Here is a 25248-nt window from a genome sequence, read left to right on the forward strand (position 1 = left end):
GAAGAAAGGTTGGCTGTATTACCACCAGTGCAGTTTATTTCTTCAGATTCGACAAATGAAATTCACAGTGGTTTCTGGAATTTCCATTACTGTACACTGGCACGAAGCATAGAATAACAAACACATTTTATTTGGTTTTATTCAAGAAAAGTAGGTTTGTATTACACTTCTTCAGTACTTTAGCTATGGTAGTCAAACAATAGCACCAAACATTTTTTTCTTTAGAGTTTCTTAATTTTTTTTTATGCCTCAATTAGGAATGTCATCCTTTTAGTAGAAAAAGAAGGCATCTTATCCAAAATTATGAATATGAAATACAGCTGTGGTTTCTAGCCAGGAACATGAATAATTATTCCAACAAGAAGACGAAAAGAACATTGTTATACAACATCCTAGCTGTTTTGAAAAGATCTGCTAAAGAAAAAGTCAGGCTTTCAATTACAGGTCGTGGACAAGATGTACACATTGTAAGGTTGAATCATAAAAAGAACTTGCTGGTTTAAAAAAGTAAGAAACAGTGAGATATAAGCAATAACATTTATATAAATTAAAAATACGTTAATATAAAGATACATATTTTAAAGGAACAAATACAAACCAAAAGGTGTATATTAGATTAAAAGTATTGTTCATAAGGAGGGGCACAAGAAAAGCGAATGGTAAAAACTGCAAAATATTAACAAAACACAAGAGAGGCCTATATGGACAATTAAAGCCACACTTGAAGTCTGGCTAAATAAACAAACAGAATGCCAGTTTCCTGATTCATTAAGATGTGTTTGAGGCACATTTCTTTCTTTAAAAAAAGACACTTCTTTTTCTTTTTTTATACTTATTTATTTGGCTGCTCCAGGTCTTAGTTGCCACCTGCAGGATCTTTAGTTGCGGCATGTAAGCTCTTAGTTGCGGCATGCGAACTCTTAGTTGCAGCATGCACGTCGGATCTAGCTCCCCGACCAGGGATCGAACCTGGGCCCCCTGCATTGGGAGCGCGGAGTCTTACCCACTGGACCACCAGGGAAGTGCCCCGAGAGACATTTCTTGAACCAGCTTTTCACTACAATTCCAGTTAGACCTTTCCCTTTAGCGTTCTGACGCTCTTATTCCTTAAAATAGCAGTGATGTTAACAGCTAAACTTCGATGATTACCAATGTTCTGTTTTATATATTGATTTATACCTAATTTTCAAAACAGTCAAGGAGGTAATGTCATCATTGCCTCTATTTTACTAATGGAAAGGGCTGAGTGAGTGACCCAAAGTCACAGCTAGTTAGGTTCCTGACTCTGGAGACTTTCTTAACCATTATAATCCAGTTCTCACTGAATTCTTGTGTACAGTTGAAGTCAGTGTTTAGCGTTTAATTACATACTATCTTTAGCTATCCTTTAAAAAAATAATTTACCTTCCAGTGAGGAAACTACTACAGCAATGTTTTTATTTAAACCTATTTTTCTCTAACATATTTTAAAATTTGAGGAAAATACAAAAAGTCCATATTCATAGGTGATTTTTGCCCTAAAAGTTTTACTAAATGCCTAAAGTATTTAGTAAAAAGAAAGAAAAAAAAGGAAAAACCTATCCATAGGGAAGAAATTAATTGGAATATTCAATCCCAGAGAGTAGTTACAATCAGTAGAACTGAAAATTCCTATTGAGATAAATGAGAAATATGCTAATTATTAATAATATTAAATATTTTATAACCAAGTCTCACAATGGAGAGAAGAGTTAAGAATTAAATGCTTAAAATTCAAGGGGACAGGTAGCTTAAAATTATTTTGTTAGGGAGTTAAAATTGGACTAAAAGGGCTATGAGAACTATTGACCAAATTTAATTTATCTTCCTCATCATATAAGCATCCGTTGAGCCCCTATGATATACCAGCACAATGCTGTTAGTCAATAGGGGAAAAAAGGCAGAAAAAGAATTGCCTGCCCTTCTCCCTGTCACCTCTCCACTCCTTCTTCCTGCTGCCTCCAACCTGTGGCTCCAGGAAAATCAAGTGTATCTGAGCTCAACTGTCCAGGGCCATGGGGAAAGCATATGAAAGTGATCCTTCTCGGAATTACAGCTGGAGGCTGCTTGGCATATGCCGGCCTCACAGCATACGGGAGACGCTGGGTTAAGCTGTAACAACAGCGCTCCACGCCACCAGGCAGTAAATGGATTTCAGTTCCGCTTTAATTTCTAATGAACGGCCATGACTACGCCACACCCATCAGCAGGAGGAGACTATTCTGCCGCATTGACAGCCTTGCTTAATGGCTGCCTTCCTGCTTATCACACCTCAGCCTGATTAAATTGTTATATAAAGAGAAATGTTTCTGCAATAAATATCTGTCGGGAATTTCAATCGGGTTCCAAGGCCAAACAAACAAACAAACAAAAAAAGAATCGCCTATCAAGAAACTTGTAGCCTAGAAGACAGAGAAACAATCACAAATTGTTAGCTGGAATTGAGTCTACATTGGGTAAGTAGGTTCTAACAGGAGCATGTACTTATTTCTAAAGGAGAGTAGTATTGAATGCCCTCGTTGAGGAAGTGATGCTGTGTTTGAGCGTTGTGTTCTACAGACGGATGGGTGGTAAGGGGATTTTTGTTGAGCAAGCATCATGAGCAAGGCTTGGAGTGAAGATGTAACAGTAAATTCAGAAAACTGCAAAAATCTGGGTAAGGCTACAGCAGAGGGCTTGTGGATGCAGGGTGGGGGACCCATCAAGACAGAGTCCTGGAGTAAGCAAGGGACAATCATGAAGGCTTCTGTGCTGAAAAGTGTCCAGTTCATGCTTTTAATCAGGCAATTACATATTCCTGAGTAAAGGTCTGTCACTTTTTCATCTGTCCCAGCTCCAGACCTTTTTCTTATATGTAGAAAACTGCCCTTGATTGTAATCTTAGTGGGGCTCAGTAGCCCCTCAGTATCTCTTTTCTTCCCAGCCTCATAAAGCCAGGGTGGAGCTTATGTCAGGCTTAGCCAAGGAGAGGCGTGTTCTTGGCTTAGAATTCATCTGCGGTGGCCCCCAGTGAAGGCTGTTGGTAAGACCCTCTGGTTCCAGTGATAATCAGCAGTAATGGCAATGCTTCCTGGCCAGATGATTTCGATCTAGTTTTTAAAAGCTTCCTTATCTTCTGCCTGTTTTCCAAGTTCACTCTTCCAGCCTCTTCTCATTTATGTGATTCCACCTATCACTTTCAAAGAAACCCTCTTTTTGTTGAAACACCCGGAATTATTCTCTGGTATTTATAGCCAAGGAGTCTAGTAGAAAAAGATATCAATACCAGAAATCCATTATTGAGATCAGATTGTTGGGAAATATGGGGGAATTCACATTGGTTATCTGCATAGCTTAGGTAAAAGGCAGTCAGAACCCTGAAATTATTCAGAGGTAAGAGTCTGGATGACAGTGACCCACAAAAATGGGACATGGCCCCTGTATAGTTACCGGAAATGACACATTTCCTGAGGGTAAGGCTTTGAAAAACCATACAGTAAGTCCCCTACGTACAAACGAGTTCCCTTCCAAGAGCACATTAGTAAGTCCAATTTGTTCATAAGTCCAACAAAGTTAGCCACTGATCTGGAAACAGAGGGCCACCCAAGAATTGGCATAGGGATTAGACAATAAGATACAGATGAGAAGGAGTGGTCACGATTCCCAGCCCCACCGAACCTCCTTTGTTTGCTGAAAGAGCCCCACACTCCTTGATTTGTAAAGCAATTCCTTCCTTTTTGGAGATACAACTAGTTCCTCAACTCAAGGCATTAACTTTAGGAGGGAATTTATTCTTTTCATGCCCCATTCCCCTTAACCTTCAATGATTCCCACCTATAATAAGAAGGAGCAACAGGGTATCAATGAGAAAGTAAAATCTAGAGATGGAAATACTGTTATAAATGAACTACAGGAATTGCCTAACTTATATTGGCTAAATATTAGAAAAGATGGATGGATTCTGAGGGTACTCAACCAAGGAGAGAGAATGATAACATTAGATCAAGCTGAATTAGTTATATGAGTGTACTTTCAGAGACTGTGGATCCATTAACATAGTTTAAGGAGCTGGGAGTCTGTTAGTTTGCTGAAATACCGCAAAATGGAACTCAATGGAAGCATACATTAAATGAAGTTGATTCCTTGGCATAGTATAGAAGCACAAAATAAAAATTTTCACAAAATGGAATTCTTATACTATATGATAAAATGGGTTTTTATCATGTATAATCCACCCAACCATCTTCACCAATTGAGACATATATTGGAGATGGGAATTCCAGTATCTTTTTTTTGGAATTCCAGTATCTTTAAAAAGACTTTAGTGATGTCCATGAATTGTTGGTGGAAGGCATAGCAATGAAAATTGATTCCCTGATTTCAGTGAGGAAGGGCAAATCTGGAGTGGAAGAGATAATGTAGTGTCATTTAACTACCAATGAGTAAAACAGATACATTTTCCATTAATAGATATCAGTATCAGTACAAAGTCAGAATAGTCTGATCCAAAAAGAGCTTAACAGCTAGTTGAGAATTAGATTTCTGGGAATGAAAGAGGTGTGAAGTCCTCTGTAGAGCTATTTGATTTGTGAAATTAATAACCCTCCAGAACTGCTCATCAGAGCCTTGGGTGTGTCATTATGACATAAGATATGGAATTTCTGCCCTCCACTGAATTTTTAAAACTTAGGTAAATCATGGACCTCGAGCCACCAGAATGAAAGAGAGGGCATCTTGTCTTAAATAAGTACTTTGCAATGATACCTCAACTGTGTGCTACTATTTTTTTTTTTTTTTTTTTACCTAGTCTTTGCCTAAAAGAACCAGAGTTCGTTACCAAATTGTGACCTGTGAAAGAAAACATGGTTTTGAAACACAACGAATTCCTGGGGACACAGGACACTTCTGCAGTCCACTAGTTAGGGTATTTTGATGTTAAAATGACAAGTGGAGAAGCTACCTTTATCCTTCCCATATCTATTACCCAAGTTCTTGTACAGCTGGAATAGATGACTTCAAAATATGATGGATTCTTACATCAGCTCTGTAACCCATGAAAAAGGAACATTTTGATTGGAAATACCAAGTTGAAAATTGCAGAGCTTTCTACTCCTACAAAAATAATAAATTAATAGCAATAATGCTTCAATAAAAATCAGAAATATTAGTGCCATCTTTAGTGACTTAAAAGTGCAGGGCTAATGATCCTCAGCGGATTCTCATTTGTGTTTAGTAGTGGAAGGATAGTTTGAGAAGATAAAAATGGATTTTCCAAAGTTTAATTAGATGGCAACTTCTGTTGCAACTGCTGTTCCATATGGGGTCCAAATCATTATAGCTCTTAGTACTTTGTATAAAGCAACTGATCTGAATAATGTCTTTCTCCTCTATTCCAACAAACAAAATTACTAGAAGCAGTCTGTTTTATTTCACCAGGCAGGAACAGTAATATAATTTTGCCATACTGTTTCTGGATTGTGTTAACTCCTTGGCTTTGCACCACATTATAGTCTGCAGAAATACCATCTCACAGAACATCATGTGATACAACCTAGAGGGTAAACTTTATTAGCTAGATACATTAATTAGACACTTGAATGCCAGCACATTGGAGCCAAATACAATGGAAGGCTATAGGGCTGTCAAGTTACTGATCTATTTTAAAGGTTAAGAGGTCTAAGGAAAGTTGGGCTAGCTCTCTAAAGTGAAGACAGTTTGCTGAACCATGTCTCTATGACCACTAGGAACATGAATAGTCTCTTTGAATTTTGGAGGCCACATATTACTGCATGTGAGTCTGGTGCTGAGAAGCTGTAAGATTTGAGTTTGTCCCATGGCAAGAGAAGGCTCTCCAGACAGCTGAGGTCACAGTGATCCTGCTACTTATCACTCATCAGATTAAATGATGTTTAAAGGGTTCATAGTAGGTCAGGTTGCTATATGTAGTGTGTGGTAAGCCTTAGTAAGAGAATTAAAACCCTAGCTTTCCAAAGCAAGGATATGCTTATATTTAGCAAATAACTACTATCCTTTTAAGAAACTGGACCCAAGGGGAAGCTAAACAACAATTTGACGTTAACTACTCATAAACCTAGTATTACCTGATCTATCTAGCCTAATCTCAATTGCTCAGCAGTGCTGATTCATCAAGTACACGGGGGCTCATGGGGGCTTTCTCTATGACCAGCTGACTAAGAAGAGTATAAATACAATTATAATTATATAAATTATAATCAAAATTATACGATATATCTGAACAAATTGAGAGTGAAATGCTGCAACAGTATAGGACTGATTGGGATGCCCTGGAAGGCAGTTTGATAAGAAGCCAAGGAGAACAAGAATACATATTTGACTCAATGGATCTCTTCAACATACTGGAGACATTATGAGTCTAATTCTCACTATTCTGATGAAATGCCTTCTTGTAAGAGACCTCTTCTGAAGTGCTTTGGAGGTGAGCTTTAAACTAATTGGCTTTCAAGTTGCTCACTTCCTGTTATCTTAGTATCCTCTGAAAGCCAGTAGTGCTAAGGTGGAACAGTGTAGAAATGGAGAGAGCTTGAGAAGCTGGAGGAGAAAAATCCTAGAGAATATTGGTTCTGGATAGTTGGTAACACAGCTCACCCAAGAATCACAGAGATATTTTTATTTTTATTTTTTGATTAGGTATTGAAAGTCTTCTTGTAGAGTCTTGGAGGAACCGGCACCAGAGAGAGTCATAAATATCAAAGTTGAATCAAAACATAAATAGCTTATAAGTGACAGGGTGTGCTACTAGTTACAGATAAATTTTGGACAGCATAGCCTCAGGACGCTTCATATACAAAGGCTAAACTATGCATGGAAGGTTATTTGCTATTTAGTCACAACCAAAAAAATTCATGTTAGCAGTTCTAATAAAAAAATCAAAGTTATAAAAAGTACACTAAGAAGAAAAAGTGTTGACTTTTTCAATTTATTCCCAATATGTGTGTGTATGTGTGTAATATATATAAAAAAGAGAGACAGAATACCTGATCCTTAGCTGACAAGTGCTATTGATTCTCATAGATCTTCTAATAAGATTACTAGTGCTTCTTCTTAAGTATCAAAATTCAGCAAAGCACCATCAGCTATGTGAGGAATGTTTCCAATGTGAAATACCTCTATAGGTCAAATCAAGCCAAGAAAAAAAAAGATATCAAGGGAAATAAAATTCTTGCAGGGAGCAGAAAAAAACTCACAATACTATCGAAACCTTGTAGTTTTTAGTCTCGTTTTGAAGAGATTAAAAGAGAAGGTAGTAATTACATAAAAGAAAAGAATGCTTTAGGAAGGGAACAACCAGAGAATGTTTCCAAAGTAAATACATGAAGTATGATATAGAAATTTTAAAGAAGACAAAATTAAGGAAATCTGTTGGAAAGCATAAAAATCTTTTGATAATGGAAATAGAAAAGAAGAGATCAAAGATTTAGTGTAACAAGGAGGTGCACCATCTAAGACTTTCAAAAAGAGAAAATAGAAAAAAAGGGATGGATCATATGGACGTGAATTTCCAGATTGAAAGGACTCCCTGGGTACTCAGTGAGTGAATGAAATACACCCTCTCAAGACATATTGTTGTAATAGTTCAGAAACTGAAGATGAAAGGAAAATCTCAAAAGTTTAATGAGAGCAAAAAAGGTCACATTCTAAAAACTGAAAATTACAATTTTATTAAGCTTTTCTATTTCAACTCAAGAAGCAACAAGACAATCACTTTCTTGAGTACCTTCAAAATTTGGAAGGACCATTATTTCAAATTAGAATTGTATCTAGTCGAAATATCAGTTAAGCGGATGGGCTGAGTAAACACATTTTTATAAACGTGACTTCACACACACACAAAAAAAGAGAAGTAACTCATGTGCACAGGAAGTGATCAGAAGCTGTGTTCTCCCAATGCTGTGGAGTTAACCAAGAAAGAACAGAACACAAGAGTCAGAAAGTAACAAGGGATCTAACCCAGGAGATGGGTGAAGGAAGTCCAGGACCACAACAATCTCACTGGACCAGAGACCAAGGATTCTATTATTCATAAATGTACTTTAAAAGACAGTACTTTGTCAGAGACAGCTGATTTTGTTGTTTGGTTTTTTTTCTTTGACATCGTTGATTTACTATGTTGTGTTAGTTTCAGAGGTACAGCAAAGTGATTCAGTTATACATACATATATCTATTCTTTTCCATTATAGGTTATTATAAGATATTGAATTTGCATTAGTTTTGACACCTTAGGTAAGCTTAGTTAACATTTGAAGAAATCTTATAATGGAGACTCACTTCATGAATTTTTTAAATATTTGGTGCAAAATAAAGGCCTGTTATGTAACATACAGTTGAACTTATTTTCATCAAACTTAACACCTCTTTGTAGGTTGTAGGGGAAGATTCCTATAGCCCTCATTAATTATGAGTCAACTGAAATGTACCATAAAGAACTTAAAAATTGTCATTTACCAAACTTGCTTAGGTTGGTTTACAACAGCAAGCAAACTAGATTGAAGTAGGAGGAAATGGAATTCCAGAAGAAATATCTCCCAGGAGAAAAAAGTGAACTTAATATTTCTGTTTTTTTTTTTTATGAACACTTTTACCATGTTCTAGGTGCTTTAAAAATACTAACCCATGTAGCAGAGGAGCTCCCTCACTGCAATCTATTGAAAGTCATCCCTCGACACAAGGGTTTGTTTAAATAAATAAATAAATAAAAATAAAGAAAAGAAAAATAAGAAAACAAAAAAAAAAAGAAAAAAATACTAACCCATTTAATTTTCATAACAATCCTATGAGGGGGTATTATTACTATGATTATTTATATTATTATTATCCTTAATTTACAGATGAGAAGACTAAGGCAAAGATAAATAATTGTTCAATTTTTCACAGCTAGTAAATAAGAGAGATTTATTCAAGCCCAAGCAGATCTGACTTTTAACCAGCACACTATGTTACCCTACCCTCTGGGTGCAAAATATTTCCAAAATGGTTTTATAATTCTGTTTGAGGAATTATTCTGTTTTGGAAAATATTAGTGACATAGATATATATGTATAGAGAACTTCACATATATATGTATGTGTATATTTATATATATGGCAAATAAGTGCAATACAATGAAGGAATTAAAATAATTTTGCACTGTTTTCTTCAGCAGTAAACAATATTTATATTATGTAATAACGTGCAGTAAATATTTAATCAAAGTTTGTGGTATACATACATTAGGAGTTATTGAAAGGAATAATGGTTGCAGGTGGGGTAAGAGTGGGAATGAGCAAATGTGCTAAATCTTTATCTAATGGGGGGGTGGAAGGGAGGTCCAAGAGGGAGGAGATATATGTATACATATAACTGATGCACTTCATTGTACAGCGGAAACTAGCACAACATTGTAAAGCAATTATACTCCAATAAAAAAATAAAAATAAAAAAAGAAAAGAAAATAGTTGATGTTTAAAATTGATAAGTTAAACTAAAAGTACAAGCAAGGACATTGAAGTAAATATTAAAAGAAATCCATAACAGAGTTGAAAACAATGGCCTCTTGGGAGCGGGACTTACACCGAAGTGTGGGGTGGGGGATTGCTTGGTTCATTATCAGTCTTGTAGTAATTTTGACCTTTTAAATGTGGCATTGCTATATTTTAAATGTATTATTTTGAAAAAATTTAAATGCACATGTATATGCATGTGTGTCAGCTATATATTTTAGTGGATTCCTTTTATATTTTTAAATATTTTGACAGAATTTAGTTAAACAGGCTAAAATCGATCTATGAAGAGAAAATTATTTCTCTTAGTAAACGTATAGTCAGTTGGACATAAACATAGGTCCTGGGAGCACCTAACAGCCCAACTATTGCTAACATAGAATCATCAGATACATATGCCAACAAATTTGAAATCCTACTAGAGTTTCATGTCTTTTATACCTTTATACATCGCCTTCTTTTTTTAAATGTCAACGATCTTTAGGAATGCAACAAGACAAATTCCCCAGTCTAAGACAGTTTAGCAAAGCATCCTCCCTTTTACTAAGAAGTAGAAGCAAGATAAGCAAATAGGAAACATCAAAACGTGCTAACAGAAGGAAAAGAGGTTAAGCCAACAAGACTTTAACTCCATCTCAAGTTTCTAGGACTTCTCTCAGGGAGGCCAAGATACCAACTATCACATTCTCTGCTGAAATAAATTTCTGGGCCTTCTGACATGTTCACCTTCATTATTTTCTTTGATTTTCAAACAACCCTTCATAGTAGTCAGAACAGGTGAATTATGGGTAGACTTAGGCTTATGATGGTTAAATAACCTGTGCCCGCACAAACAGCTAGTAAGATGCAACAGGAAAACTCTAACTCACATTTATTTTACCATATTTTGAAGGTTCTTCACTATATTCCTATTCACATAGTAGTTATGCTGATCAAAAAAATCATAATTATCAAAATGATACATGTGCCTTATGTGTTTATTTGTTCATTTGCTCATTTGGTAAATAGTTATTGGATACCTACCATGTCCAAAGCCCCAGGGACTTCTAAAATATTAGTCTGTCATTAGAAGGACAATTTCAAAGCCACATCGTTACACATTAGGCTTCATTTTCCCTCTTAGCAGAGTCAGATAAGACTGGGCAGAGTCTTCCATTAATTCTTATAACAACTAGCATGACTCAGAGGTTCGCACCATTATCTTAATTTAATTTATTGAACTTCCTCTTAAACAGTCCTAATGAAGAGTTAAATCCCCATCCTTCAGGAATCAGTAATCAAAGCAAGGGTAGATTGAATTGTTATAGGAAAAATTAAGACATAGAAAAACAGAGATTATACTAACAGTGGAAGACATCCTATATTTTAGTCTGGAAACAATGATACCAAACCTGGCAAACATTGTAGATGATCATTTTTATTTATATCATGTCTCCCAGGGTCCTTAAAATGTGATTGCTATCATATGCTCACAAAATGAGAAGGAAGAGCTGAGAATGATTTCCAGATTTCTGGTTTAGGAGACTGAATAAGATGATAGTGTCATTCAAAAGTATAAAGTGACAAGAGCAGTTAAAGGGAGATAGTGAATTTCATTTTAGATATATGGCTGTGAGACCTGCAGCAGGAGATGTCTAGAAAGCAAGTGGATACACACATTGGAGTGCAGGTTTTCTTCTGGAGGCTAGATTGAAGAAAGAGCCTCAGGAGTCATCATAATAAAGGGAATGGTTAAAACCTTGGAATCGTTTAAAAATCTTTGAGATCTTAGAATCTCAAAGAGACTTAAATGCTAGAAAAGCTTTTTAAAAAACTGTTAGAGGAAACAGAGAGCTTCAGAACATAGATAGAGAGAAGTCACAAGGAAAGGGGAGGAAAAACTAGGAGAGAATGTAGTCCAAGAAACATTTTATTAAAGGGGTGGGTCTGCATTGCCAAAAGTCACAAGTCAAGTAGGTGAAACACTAAAAGACTTCAATAGATTAGTAAATATGAAGGTTATTGCTTTTTTGTTGTTGTTGTTGTTAGAGCAATGTGAGGGAAGCGGAGGGATTAGAAACCTTATTTTGATGGGTGAATCATGGGTGGAATGGTGAATAAGAAACAGAAATTGGGGGCTTCCCTGGTGGCACAGTGGTTGGGAATCTGCCTGCCAATGCAGGGGACACGGGTTCGAGCCCTGGTCTGGGAGGATCCCACATGCCGCGGAGCGATTAAGCCCGTGAGCCACAACTACTGAGCCTGCACGTCTGGAGCCTGTGGTCCGCAACAAGAGAGGCCACGACAGTGAGAGGCCCGCGCACTGCGATGAAGAGTGGCCCCCGCTCGCCGCAACTACAGAGAGCCCTCGCACAGAAACGAAGACCCAACACAGCCAATAAATAAATTAATTAATTAAAAAAAAAAAAAAAAAAAAGAAACAGAAATTGGAGGCAGCCAATGTACAACTAATTTTCCTACACTGGACACGTAGCAAAATTTGTGTAATAGAATTAAGAAATGACTAAAATAAGTTTGGCTAAAAAAGAAAATTAAGAAATAAGAGAGTAGCTAAAGGGGGTCATGCAGATTCAGAGATCATCTGTTGTTTTATACTGAGGGTTTAGAAAAAGAAGAAAGAGAAAAGGAAAAATGGAGTAGAGAGAGGAGATCATTGTTGTGACAAAAGCAAATTAACACTTGATTTTTTTCTTAAAATATGATAGGAGTGTACCTGTTGGGCTACTAAGAGATCATGTCTGAATTTGATCTTAAGCTATCAAGGCCCTGAAAATTAAAGGTATTTTTCAGTTGAGAGTGTAGGGCTAATGCTACAGAAAGGCTAACATTTCCTAATCATTTACAACAAATTAGGGCCAACCTTGCGAGGTAGTCCAGCAGTATGTTGTAGATGACAAAACTGTGTTTAGGAGAAAGGAAGTAGGTGGTTCAGAAAAAGTTTTTTGAGTCCAGTGCTCTCCCCTCTTCACTGTGTTCTATCTTTGATAATATTTATGTAGGCAGTGTTGAATGAGTCATATCAATACAACTCCCTTTTCCCAGAATAAGATAGATTTTGAAAAACAAAATGATTACAATCAATCAGCAGGGTAATATCTGAAAATGAGATTTTCAAAACTTTTTGTCTTTCCTTAAGAGGCATACCATTTTTTTCCCTCAAATACAAGAACTGGAAGACATATTATCCTAAACTTGTATGTTAAAGAAAAACAAAACAGGGCAGCAGAATGTCCTATAATAGCCTAAATGCAAAACATCTGTTATAATGCAGGAAAGAAAAATCTCATTTTAATAATTATTTGGAATAAAGCTCCCAATATGAAATAGAGAGACAAAAATTATTTCTATAAAAGTTATTTCTATACACCATATTTAGTGCCAACATCAGGTAGAGCTTTCCTGATTTCACTTTTAAATTTTTCAAATACATTTTTTATCTTTTTCCCCTTGACCAAAAACAATATATCTAAATAGAATCCCAGCATCTGTTTTATACAAAAAAATGAATAAAATATTTCCATATAAACAGAAAACATTGGTCTTTATGTCTTTGTATCCAATTTTTAAAAAAGATCATCTAGAGAAAAATGCTTTAAAATCTTTTTGTTGTAGTTGAAATCAAAACTGCTTTTAGTTTCTTGCTGTTAGATCAGGTCTCCAGATCAGTGCATTACAATATCTTTGGGACTGTGAACTCAAAGTTGCACTGAATTTTGTTATAGGTTCTTGAGATTAAAGTCAGAATTTCCTGTGCTGGGCTACCTAGGTACTGAGGTGCTGTGGTTGTTGGAGGGGTTAAAGCTGGAGCCATGGATGCATATATATTAGGGAGGATTCACAAAAACACGACAGTGGAGCCTGGGTCAGTCCATTACTATGAATGAGCAGTGACCAATAGAAAGGGACGAGGAAGAGCCAAGAAAACTGAGGTAAGCGGTGTTCTGAAGCTCTGTCAAAGTGGAAACAATAGATCAAAGGTGTTCATGGTGACTGGTCAGAGGAGGTTTTATTTTTTTCTCGTAGGAGGCTAGACAACATAAAATTAAAACAAATTCTTCTAGTCAAAGTTGTTTTTTTTTTTTTCTTAACTGATTTTAGCAAACTTCAGATCCAGACACAGGACTCAGCGATACATTCCTGGACAGCAAGGTAAACTATTTTACGCTTTTCAAAACTCTTAAAGTTAAGAATTCAAAGTTATGATTCATCAGAGGCAGGGTTACAGCTTCAATAACTAAAGCAAATCCCTATTCTGAAAAAAAAAATAATGTTTTAATGTGTCTCTGTTGGAAGATGACCAGAGCAGTGTTCTGCAATCGCAAGAAATTTGACAGCTTGCGGAAGCTGCCCTGCGCTTGTCATTTCCCTCGATTTAGTGGCAAAATCGAAAGATCAGCATTTCTAAATGATGCTGATTTTATCTCTTCCTAAGGAATCAGTGAAATTTATTTAGTCTTTATTACCAAGTGTTTGTTTGAACTAAATGTACATTGATAAGAACATTATTGTTATATAGATATATATTATTTTCCTGTTAGGATAGTTCTTTGTTCCCATAACCTTGTTGAAACTCAATGGGGAGGATTTATGTCTTTTAAATGTATCACATATCAGTAAGTGTTAACCTTTGCTCTGTTAGCATCCATACTGAAAATATGGAGGTCCACCTGTATCCTGAGTATGTTCTTTGTTTTGTTTTGTTTCTTATCAACCATAGTAACACCACTAACTTATGTAAGTGTGACATATATCTGTATCAACATCTATAGCTATATCTATAGAGAGAGAGTTTCATAATCCAAATTTCTTGGCTAAACAACTTGATCCTCTACTTAAAATATTAGAAGTCTTTCCCTAAACCCCCCAAATAAAACTTACCTGAGAAGTTGAGCAACAGAGCAAGAGATTAATCACAAATTTTTCTTCAAATCCTAAAATTTTCCTTCACAAAAAATTGCTAAAATGTTCTTTGATCTCTCTATTTCTTTGGTTGAAGGGCCAAAGAGCCTGGGAAATCTCATCCAGATGTTCTGCTCATTTAGGAGTAAAAGTGAAAGCATATGCCAACTTCTTAGGAACAACATAGACTCTAAATTTGAGTTATAAAAAGGTCACTTTTTTTGTACTCGTGTGTTCAACTCTGGATTTCAGTTAACTTCCTTGCATTAAATAGCTTGAAATGGAAAAGCACTTAAGAGTTCCTAAAATTTGCTTTTTCTGTCTTGGTTTTCATTGTGCTTGGGTTAAAACCAGAAAGTTACAAGTTGGTGAGTCAGTTTCAGTGTTTGCAAAAATGCTTTGCAGATAGTGCCCACTAAATAGATGGGTATTCGTTGATAAATATGTATAAAATGCTGACATGTCTTTACCTCCCCGCCCCCCCTTGAAGAAGCAATGTTTATCGATCATTTTGGTGCGTGCAGTTATCTAAAGGTCAAGATCTTTAAACATCTAACAATTGCATCCCTTACTCTAGGTACTAAAATGGCAACCACAATCTGTTTCATCATCTGGGTGTTATTCATAACAGATACTGTATGGACTCGAAGTGTGAGACAGGTTTATGAGGCAAATGATCCAGAAGACTGGATGGTGCATGACTTCCATTGTCCCAGGGAATGTTTCTGTCCCCCCAGTTTCCCTACCGCTTTGTACTGTGAAAACCGGGGTCTCAAAGAAATCCCTGCTGTACCATCAAGGATCTGGTATCTTTATCTTGAAAACAACCTGATAGAAACCATTCCTGAGAAGCCATTCGAGAATGCCACCCAGCTGAGATGGATAAATCTAAACAAGAACAAAATAACCAACTATGGAATTGAAAAAGGAGCCCTGAGCCAACTGAAGAAGCTGCTTTTCTTATTTCTGGAAGATAATGAGCTAGAGGAGGTACCTTCTCCATTGCCAAGAAGTTTAGAACAATTACAATTAGCTAGAAACAAGGTGTCCAGAATTCCTCAAGGGACCTTTAGCAATCTGGAGAACCTGACCCTTCTTGACCTGCAGCACAATAAACTATTAGACAATGCCTTTCAAAGAGACACCTTTAAAGGACTCAAGAACCTCATGCAGCTAAATATGGCTAAGAACTCCCTGAGGAATATGCCACCAAGATTACCAGCCAATACTATGCAGCTGTTTTTAGACAACAATTCCATTGAAGGAATACCAGAAAATTATTTTAATGTGATTCCTAAAGTGGCCTTCCTGAGACTCAACCACAACAAATTATCAGATGCTGGCCTCCCTTCTAGTGGTTTTAATGTATCATCAATTCTAGATCTTCAACTGTCTCACAATCAACTCACAAAGGTCCCCAAAATCAGTGCTCATCTGCAGCACCTTCACCTCGATCATAACAAAATTAAAAGTAAGTAACCATCAGGGTGTGTCTTTGACTAAGATATTCATGGTTATTAAATTTATTCTATATCTTCTTTAATAATATCAATAATGTCCGTTTTCTCTCCAGCTCTCGTGCCCTTAGATTTTTTTTAGTGTATTTTCAAGTTTTGTCTATTCACAGACAGTGTCAATGAACCAAGAAGTTCAAATGTTCAAATTGCAAATGGAAAAGTGGATTTCAGTAATCTACAGAGGGCTATTACCTGTTGGAGAAACTAAATGTCTCTATCTTCTTTTACTCTGAGGAGATTCTGATGATATTTCTGCCTCAGTGGGCAGACTTATTGAAGAAAGTGTACCAGCCACAAGCAGCCTCATGAATAGTAATAGAAGGAATATGATTTAGGAGGTATCAGGAAGGGACCTCTGTCCTAAAACCTACAGGACAGCTGATGCCTACAATCACCCTAGTTAGAATTTCTGCTTTAGATCAGTGGGTTTCTCAAACTTTAGAGTACACAGATGGGTGGCCCCATCACAGAGTTTCTGATTGAGTAGGTCTGGTGGGACCTGAGACTTTTCATTTCTAGCAAGTTTCCTAGGGATGCTGAGATTGACGTTCTGGGGACCATACATGGGAAATGTTGTAGTTTAAGGCTTTGCTCAATTGAAATTGAAACAAATGTCTCTGGAAGTTGGCAACTCCTTAGGACTAATGGCAGTCAACAAGGTAGAATACACACTCCTTTCCTGAAAATAGCTTTTTTTTTTTTAACATCCTTATTGGAGTATAATTGCTTTACAGTGTTGTGTTAGTTTCTGCTGTATAACAAAGTGAATCAGCTATATGCATACGTATATCCCCATATCCCCTCCCTCTTGCGTCTCCCTCCCACCCTCCTTATCCCACCCCTCTAGGTGGTCGCAAAGCACCGAGCTGATCTCCCTGTGCCATGCAGCTGCTTCCCACTAGCTATCTATTTTACATTTGGTAGTGTATATATGTCCATGCCACTCTCTCACTTCGTCCCAGCTTACCCTTCCCCCTCCCCATGTGAGAGATGAGTGCAAAGTGTCTTGGAGGCAGAGGTGCCATGAAGGGAAGAAGTGGTTATAGAAAGAAGGGGCTGGAGACGTTAAAGGCAAACTTAGCATCTTCACAATTACGCCTGAGACCAGGCTGACTCAGGTGTAGAAGTAGACAATATCTTGGTCCAGCTACAGGGGATGATACCAGCCTGGCAAGTATCCATGCATGCTCCACCCTAGCACAAGCCCTTTAGGAAGCTAATCTCGAAGAGGCTTCTGAACAACCTTATAAAATACATTCCTAAAATGAGAATCAATTGGATGGTTTGCAGGAAAATGACACAGATAACTGTCAGAAGGTTGTGCTGCCTGCTTGTTACTCACTAAACTTTTCATTAAGCAAATAATTACATAAACATCCAACCTATAAGAATAGACTATTTTGCACTGGGTATTCTTCAGTTTTTCAATATATATATATTTTTTCTAACAGCAAACTTGAGCGTAAAATCCATGAGCAGGCTGCTCCCACAGCAGTGATTTTTTCCATGGTGATGAGACACATTGTTTAATCTTGTAGTTAAAGCAAAAGATGCAAGAGGAAAAAAAAAACGTTAATAGCTGAATCTGTGCACTGAACCAAATAGTACAGCAGCCAATATCAACCTAAATAAATGTAATTTTTTCCTGATGAAAGTTCTGTGCTTCTACAGGTGCATTCCTTACCTGACAACAAAAGTCCCATAGACATTTGATGTAGGAAGTTAATTTAAAGGGATTCCACATAGAGCCCTATTTGTGAATTGGGAATTCCCCTGAAGTGGGAACTTGAGAATGAGAGTGTTCAGGAGTGAGGTAGCAAAATTCAACACATAGTTGGGCACCTATGCTAGGTACTTACATAGTTTTACAAAGTTACACAAAGAAGAGGACTCTCTTCTTCCTCCACTTTTATTTTAGAGGGTTTTTTTCAAAGTTTTCTCATATATTTCTATTTTCCAATCATTCTCATACCTTAGTGTGCATCAGAATCACCTGGAGGGCTTATAAGACACAGGCTGCTGGGCTCCAGCCTCTGGGTTTCCGACCTAATAGGTATGGGCTGGGGTCTAACCATGCAGTTCTCAGGTAGTATTGATGCTGTTGGTCCAGGGACCACACTTTAAGAACCCCAAATTAATCATCAAAAGAACCTTGTGTGCTATTATTAGGAATTTCTGAAGAAAGAAAAACTGAGGCTCAACTAAGTGAGGCTATTTTTCCAAGGACAAAGGATAAGTATAATAGCCAGGACCTGAACCTAAGGTTTCCCATATTAGGTGTTTTTTTCCCCCACTCCAACATTATTATCATAGCACATTTTTCTTTGATGCCTAGAATATGAGAGTTAAGACAAATTTCTATCAGTAGAGGTAAAAATCGTTTTCACAGCAACAACATCAACAAAGAGAAATTGATTTACTTGCTGCTTAATGTAGATATCAAGCATGGTCCTTTCTATATTCCAAGAAAAGAAATGGAAAAGAAGAATTGCCCTGGCAAGAGTTCTTGGCTCACCATTATATCACAATGCATTATAATAACTGCTAAAGTACTTAGTTCTTCTTACCTCATAATCTAGTCTAGTTGTTAATGAAGTGGTTGCCAAGAAACATACCTCTTATATGAAGAGTTCTCAGAATTTATAGGACAGTGAACTTTTCTTTTCCAAAATAATGGAAATATTTATTTCTTCTGAACACCTTAGGGGACTTTAAATTTGACAAAAATGTTATCTATTTGAACAAGTTACTTCTTGGTACTCTCAGAAACATTATAATTACTTTATGAAAATACAATTAAATTTAGAGTGCTTGTTTTTACATTCCGTTTATTCACACATGCATGGGTTATGGGTCATGAGGGTGATAAGGATAGGAGATAACACATCAGAAAGGACATAATCTCTCCAGCAGGCAAGGGACCCTGTGTAGTAGGAAAGGGACGAGGCTGGGACTCCGCTCTGCCACTTACTTGCTGAAATATCTGGTGCGCATTGCCTTACCCGTCTGAACCACTATTTCAGCAGTGCCCAGGTGGGGAGAATAATAATGTTGCCCAATACAGGTTGTGTCATGATAAGGTTATAATATATGTAAGAAAAAATACCTTGATGAACACAAATCTGCTATACAGAGTCATTATCTTTAGCAAGTTGAATTCACAAAATGGCATAAGATCAGAGCAAAGCACCCGCGCTGTAAGCATAAAATCCTTCAGAACAAGTCAGTGTGCACCAACAGGACACAAAAGGAAGGTCATTGCCAAAGTTAGTTGGGTCTTATCTTCTAAGGGAAGATCTCTTCCTCAAAACAGTTTCAAAATAGGATTTAAAAGGAGTACATGAATTCATGGTTGAGATCAGCTATTATGCACACTTGTCAGAATTTCGCTGGTTTAAGAGGCTTTCTCTCCTGAATGCTCCTAAACTTCAGTATAGACATTGATGCCAAGGGCTCTGATCCAAGGCAGGTGCACGATTTCTCACATCTTAACCATATGAAAAGGCTGACGGGATAGTTCCTGGTTTGAAATTTTGTAATTCAGTTCTTGGCAAATGTTTCCTTTCCAATTAAATACACTTAAGTATGGAGATTCAAGGTTGTTTTCTGCAAATATCACATATATAAAGTTATATTAATTGCACTTTAAAAAAAACTCATCATCATGCTAGTACTGCTAGTTTGAGTGTTTGCATTTTTTTAAGGTAACTTTCAAGCACCTTCTCTAATAATAGACTGGCTTTCTTCCTTTGCATCCATCTACTCCATTCCACCATGCACCTACCCGTTCTTTCAGTACCAGCTCTGAACCATTGTTTCCACCTCTAATGCCCAAATACTACCTTTCTCATTCTACAGTAATCAAATCATGCCTTATCTGGCTTGCTAAAGGAAGAAGACAAGTGATATACACCTTTGTTTCCATCCCAACTTTTAACAATATGTCCTTTCTAGTGCTCTGTATGAAGCATAGCAAAATATGGACTGAGATGACTCTGTGTACGTTGCACATTTTTTCAGGTTACTTCTATAAAACAGATATGCATAACTTCCAGCTTACACAAAAAGGGTTTGTCTCTCTGCCACTTTCATAGACCAGGCCACTAGACCCTCCGTAGGACTGTTATAATAGCTCTTGGTCTTCCCATCCTTAGTCTCTGGTATTCCAGTTCATTTATTCACGCTTTCTTTGTCTCCGTAGATGTGAATGTCTCTGTAATATGTCCTACCACTCCTATCACATTGCCTGCGGAACATGATTCCTTCAGTTATGGACCTCATCTTCGCTACCTCCGTCTGGATGGAAATGAAATCAAACCACCAGTCCCAATGGATTTAATGATCTGCTTCAGGCTCCTTCAGGCTGTCATTATTTAAACATGTCTTCAACAATCTAAAATTGATTTAATGAGTTCATATTTCTGACCCGAAATTTGGTTACCATTCATAGGTTTAAGATAAAAATCACTTGTCTAATGGCTTATGGCCACCATTTTTATTTGTATGGCTTACGTTTTTTCTATTCAAAGTTGCTTTTCTCCATGATACGTAGCACAGCCTGCTTTTCTTTGATTAATAAAACAGACACAGAGTTAAGATAGTTTATCAACTCAAAGATAGTTCCTTTTCGTCTCTCTCACAGCTTATTAATACCAAATAATACAAATACATTGTGATTCAATAGGAAGGATATATTTGCTTGCAAATGTTCAAAATTGCTTATGCAGATATTATATTCACAGTATAAACACAACATCTAGCAAGAGGTAGGAATTTCTAGAGAAAATGAAAAAATGAGATATTTCTTTATCATAATTATAAAGAAATAATTAAATTCAGATTGTTAAGTAACATTGTAAGTATAAGTTTGGTATTTAGCTCAAGAATGGGTATGAAATGCATCGAATACTTTATAACAAGAAAATTCTAGTCATTTAATATCAAATAACAGAGCAATAGTCATTTTTAGTTCATTACTATTTCTTATACCTGCTGTTCTTAGATATAGTACAGTGTACTTTAGCAATTAAAGTTCTACATTTATTGTAACACATTTCTGACAGAATCTTAGTGTTTTAACACTTGAAATCCACTTGAATTGCAAATTGTTCAGTCCTTATATTTGCCAGTGCTTTTTGGATTTCTTAAATAAAAAGAGTGAATGCTTTCTAACAAAACAGAAGTAAAATATTTATTTCAGGAGGCTTATTCACAAGTCTTATTAAGAATATATTTTTAATAAAAAGTGTTATAGTAACAATTAGTTTCATTTTTCTAGCATGAATACATTAAAATATATTTTCTCCTACCCGTTTTCCTCTTTTATCCAGTGAACACAAGAAAAAATTTATATTCTAATCACTTGACATAATCTACCTGTTTCTCATGAGTCAAAAACAAAAAAAAATAGGATTTTGTTAAGTAACAAAGTACAGTTTTCTTATATTCCTGATTTTGTTAGGTATATGTTATTAACAATAAATATTCCATATAGATTAATACATCTATTTATATATATTTTTCCAGACATTATTCTGAAAAATTCTATAAATATATTTCCTTGGAAAAAGGATCATATACATTTGTGAATCACCACATTAATGAAAGCCCAACATGTTACTTTAATCCAAGGCTTCTCAGAAAACTAATATGTTATTTTGTTATGTGAATTCCCAAGAAGAAAATATAATGTGCAGGATTGCCTATGTATTTTCATACCAAAATTTATTTGGGGGTGGGAGGAAAGAACAATGAACATACACTGAACAGTTTTTTAATGCTGGCTGAAGGCAAGACATTAAGAAAAAGAATAAGTTTAAAATACTTCAAAGCACATAAAGAAAATTATGAAAATAATGTCATATAAAATTATGTCATAAAAATACAGGTAATCAGATATCGTTAGGCTGGGGGAAAAGAATATGTTAAGAGAAACATAATAACTTTAAATATTTGAAAACTTGCTATGTGAAAAGGGGGATGACACATATTCCAGGAAGCTCCAAAATGAAAGTAAGTAGAACATATGAGTGAAATTTATAAGGAGCCATATTTCATAGCTAGCTAAGGAAGAATTTTCTAATATTTGATCAGAGCCACCCAGCGATGGAAGCAGCTTTTCCTAAGGTACAGTTACCTACCACTGAAACTGTTCAGAGAGACGATTCAAGAGAAAGGATATAGCACAGGGAATTATACCCATTATCTTGTAATAACCTATAATGGAATATAATCTGCAAAAATACTGAATCACTATGCTGTACACCTGAAACTAACACAATATTGTGAATCAACTAAACTTCAATTTAAAAAAGTGAGAGAAAGGAAGTGAAAAGAATTCCTGATCTGAAAGCAAAATTGTAAAATGTTCTTTTTAGACCTTTTCAACTCTAAGAATTATCAGCCTTCCTTTTTTTCTTTCTTTCTTTCCTTCCTGTCTTTTTTCTTTATTTCATAAAATATATATTGAGTGTCATATATATAATAGACCAGGGGTCCCCAGCTGGTCCTTGGCCTGTTAGGAACTGGGCCGCACAGCATGAGGTGAGCGGCGGGTGAGCGAGCGAAGCTTCGTCCTCCGCTCACCATCGCTCACATTACCGCCTGAACCATCCCCCCCTCACCACCTGGTCCATGGAAAAGTTGTCTTCCACGAAACCGGTCCTTGGTGCAAGAAAGGTTGGGGACCGCTGTACTAGACTATACTACACACAGGGAATGTAACAGTGTGCACGATTTATACTATAGTGGATGAGACACAAATTAGCTACATAATCACAAAAATATGTAAAATTTCATCTGTGATAAGTTATATTAACAGAGAGCTGCATGGTGCAAAGGAATTTGAAAGGAGGATTCCCTAAAGAAATAATGGTTAAGGAAACACATAAAGCATGAGAAGTATTTAACCACACAGACTGAAAGGGAAGAATATTCCACGCCACGTTTTAAGAGTCTATAGTCCTAAGAACAATCTGGAAGCCACTGAAGAGTTTTAGGTCATAAGAGATTGCATTCATTGAGGTAATATCACGTAGTGGTAAAGAATATTAATACTGAAGCTAAAATTGCTGAGTTCAAATGCCAGCTTCACTGTTCTGTGGTCCTGGGCAGAATCTTTAAATTTTCTGTGTCTCAGTTTCTCCTAATCTATAAAATGAGGACAAATAATAATACCTACCTTATGGTGAGAATTAAATGAGTTAGAATATGTAAAGTGCCTTGAAGAGTGCATAACACATGGTAAGTGATAATAAGTGTTTCTTATTATCATTGGGTGCATATGTATACAATATAAATAGATAGAGATATGTACTAGATAGATATATACAATATATTTATGCACATACACAAATGTTTCTTCTTGGCTCAGTGAGTGAAACAATTTGGAGGAAACTAAGACTAGACATGAGGAGATCAGTTAAGATTTTAATACAAATTAGAAAAAAATGGTATCTTGAAGTGTAAGTTCACTGATCGTGGTGGTAGTAGAGAGAAGTGGACACTGTGAGAAAATCAGGAGGTAAAATTATTAAGATCTGATGGCTGATTGGACAGATGGGAAGAGAGCAAGGAGGTGAGACGTTTTCTGGCATGCATAATTGAATAGATGGCAGTACATTTCCTAAGGAGAACACATTTAGAAGAGAAGATCATGAGTTTGATTTTAGACGTGGTTAGTTTGAAATTATTTATCCAAGAGGAGATGTCATGTAAGTTGTTGAATGAGGTCTATGAGAGGCCTGAATAGATATATAAACATGTAGGTGAAATTTTCTAAATTTTATTGATATTTCCAATAATTTTGGAAGAATTCTGCATTTAAATATTCATGCTCCCATGAGGTAAGACTGAGTCAGGAACAGAGGATGGATTAGGAGAATGCACACATAACTCTAAGCATTGACAAATGAAGCTATGAGGAATAGAATGAGCTTTCTAAAATCAATTCCTTCATTTTTAATTTTTTTAATATATGCACAAAGTTACTAGAATGTCCCTAAAATTTATGAATAACCTGCTGTTCTCTTTCTTGATGTATACATTGTGACTATTAAGAAAATCAAGAAGAATAGGAGGGGCTTCCCTGGTGGCGCAGTGGTCGAGAGTCTGCCTGCCGATGCAGGGGACGCGGGTTCGAGCCCTGGTCCGGGAAGATCCCACATGCCGCGGAGCAATTGGGCCCGTGAGCCACAACTACTGAGATTGCGCGTCTGGAGCCTGTGCTCCGCAACAAGAGAGGCCGCGACAGTGAGAGGCCCGCGCACCGCGATGAAGAGTGGCCCCCGCTCGCCGCAACTGGAGAAAGCCCTCGCACAGAAACTAAGACCCAACACAGCCAAAAATAAATAAATAAATTTAAGAAAAAAAAAAAAAAAGAAGAATAGGAGATGAACCCAAGACATTTAAAAAATTATGGGATCATAATAAACTCTCAATCCCTCATTGATGGCCCTAACTAAAACACAGAACAAAACAAAACAACATTATCCATGATCTCTGCATGTAAATATCACAAACATATAGGCAAAAAAAAAAAGAAAGAGAAAGGGCAGTGTCCAATGACAATGAGAAATGTATTTGCAAACAATAATGTTTAAAAAAATAAAGATGGACTTTTGGTAGTAAGAACTTTATAACACAATTTTTTATTTGATTTCCCTTAAAAAATAAAAAAAAAAAAACTAGACAGAACAACTGGCATGGTGGAAGAAAATTCCCAGATGACATCTTTGACAAAACTGCTGTCAAAGAATCCAATGAATTCTCCCAAATGGTTGAATGCAAATGTGTGTGTGTGTATACTGATAGATAGATAGACAGATAGATGAGAGATGAATATATGTAGATACTTAAAACTTAAAATGTTCTAGGAACCATGCATTGGCAAGGAGGAGTATAAAGTTTATTGGTTAAAGTTAGGATTGTATATAATATATAAAGAATAATTTTTTTAATAAATTTAACCACAATATATAGGTAAAGAATGTATAACTGTCAAACTAATATAGAGAAAAATAGAACGACAAAGAGTATTTACTGAGTCCAAAAGAAGGCAAGAAGAGAAAGGTAATAAAAGGACAATAGAATGTATCTTAAAAAGTAATATATTTGAAGCCATGTATATTGGTAATTACATGGTACAGTGGTTAGGAACTTGTGCTTTAGAGGAAAAAGATTGAGTTTCAAATTCTGCCTGTGCCATTTACTAACTATTTGATCTTTGGAAAATGTCTTAACATTTCTAAGCACTGGATCCTCATCTGCAAAACAGAGAACAATACCTACGATCTTAACACTTTTGCTATAGAGATAA

The 25248-nt window shown here is 36.2% G+C and overlaps 1 protein-coding gene across 1 annotated transcript; it reads left to right on the top strand.

The window, feature by feature from the left end:
- Positions 1–2256: 2256 nt before the first annotated feature.
- Positions 2257–20834, top strand: KERA (keratocan). The gene is made up of 4 exons (XM_061205359.1): positions 2257–2474; positions 13615–13665; positions 14993–15886; positions 20134–20834. The coding sequence occupies exons 3-4, from the start codon at positions 15001–15003 to the stop codon at positions 20307–20309; spliced, it is 1062 nt and encodes a 353-aa protein (XP_061061342.1). The 5' UTR covers positions 2257–2474; positions 13615–13665; positions 14993–15000; the 3' UTR covers positions 20310–20834.
- Positions 20835–25248: the final 4414 nt, after the last annotated feature.

The sequence above is a fragment of the Eubalaena glacialis genome, chromosome 11 (assembly GCF_028564815.1).
Source record: "Eubalaena glacialis isolate mEubGla1 chromosome 11, mEubGla1.1.hap2.+ XY, whole genome shotgun sequence".
Taxonomy (NCBI): domain Eukaryota; kingdom Metazoa; phylum Chordata; class Mammalia; order Artiodactyla; family Balaenidae; genus Eubalaena; species Eubalaena glacialis.

Coding starts and splice junctions, on each gene's coding strand:
- KERA (XM_061205359.1), top strand. CDS start 15,001: ATGGCAACCACAATCTGTTTCATCATCTGGGTGTTATTCATAACAGAT. Junction 15,887..20,133: donor CGATCATAACAAAATTAAAA/GTAAGTAACCAT, acceptor TTGTCTCCGTAG/ATGTGAATGTCTCTGTAATA.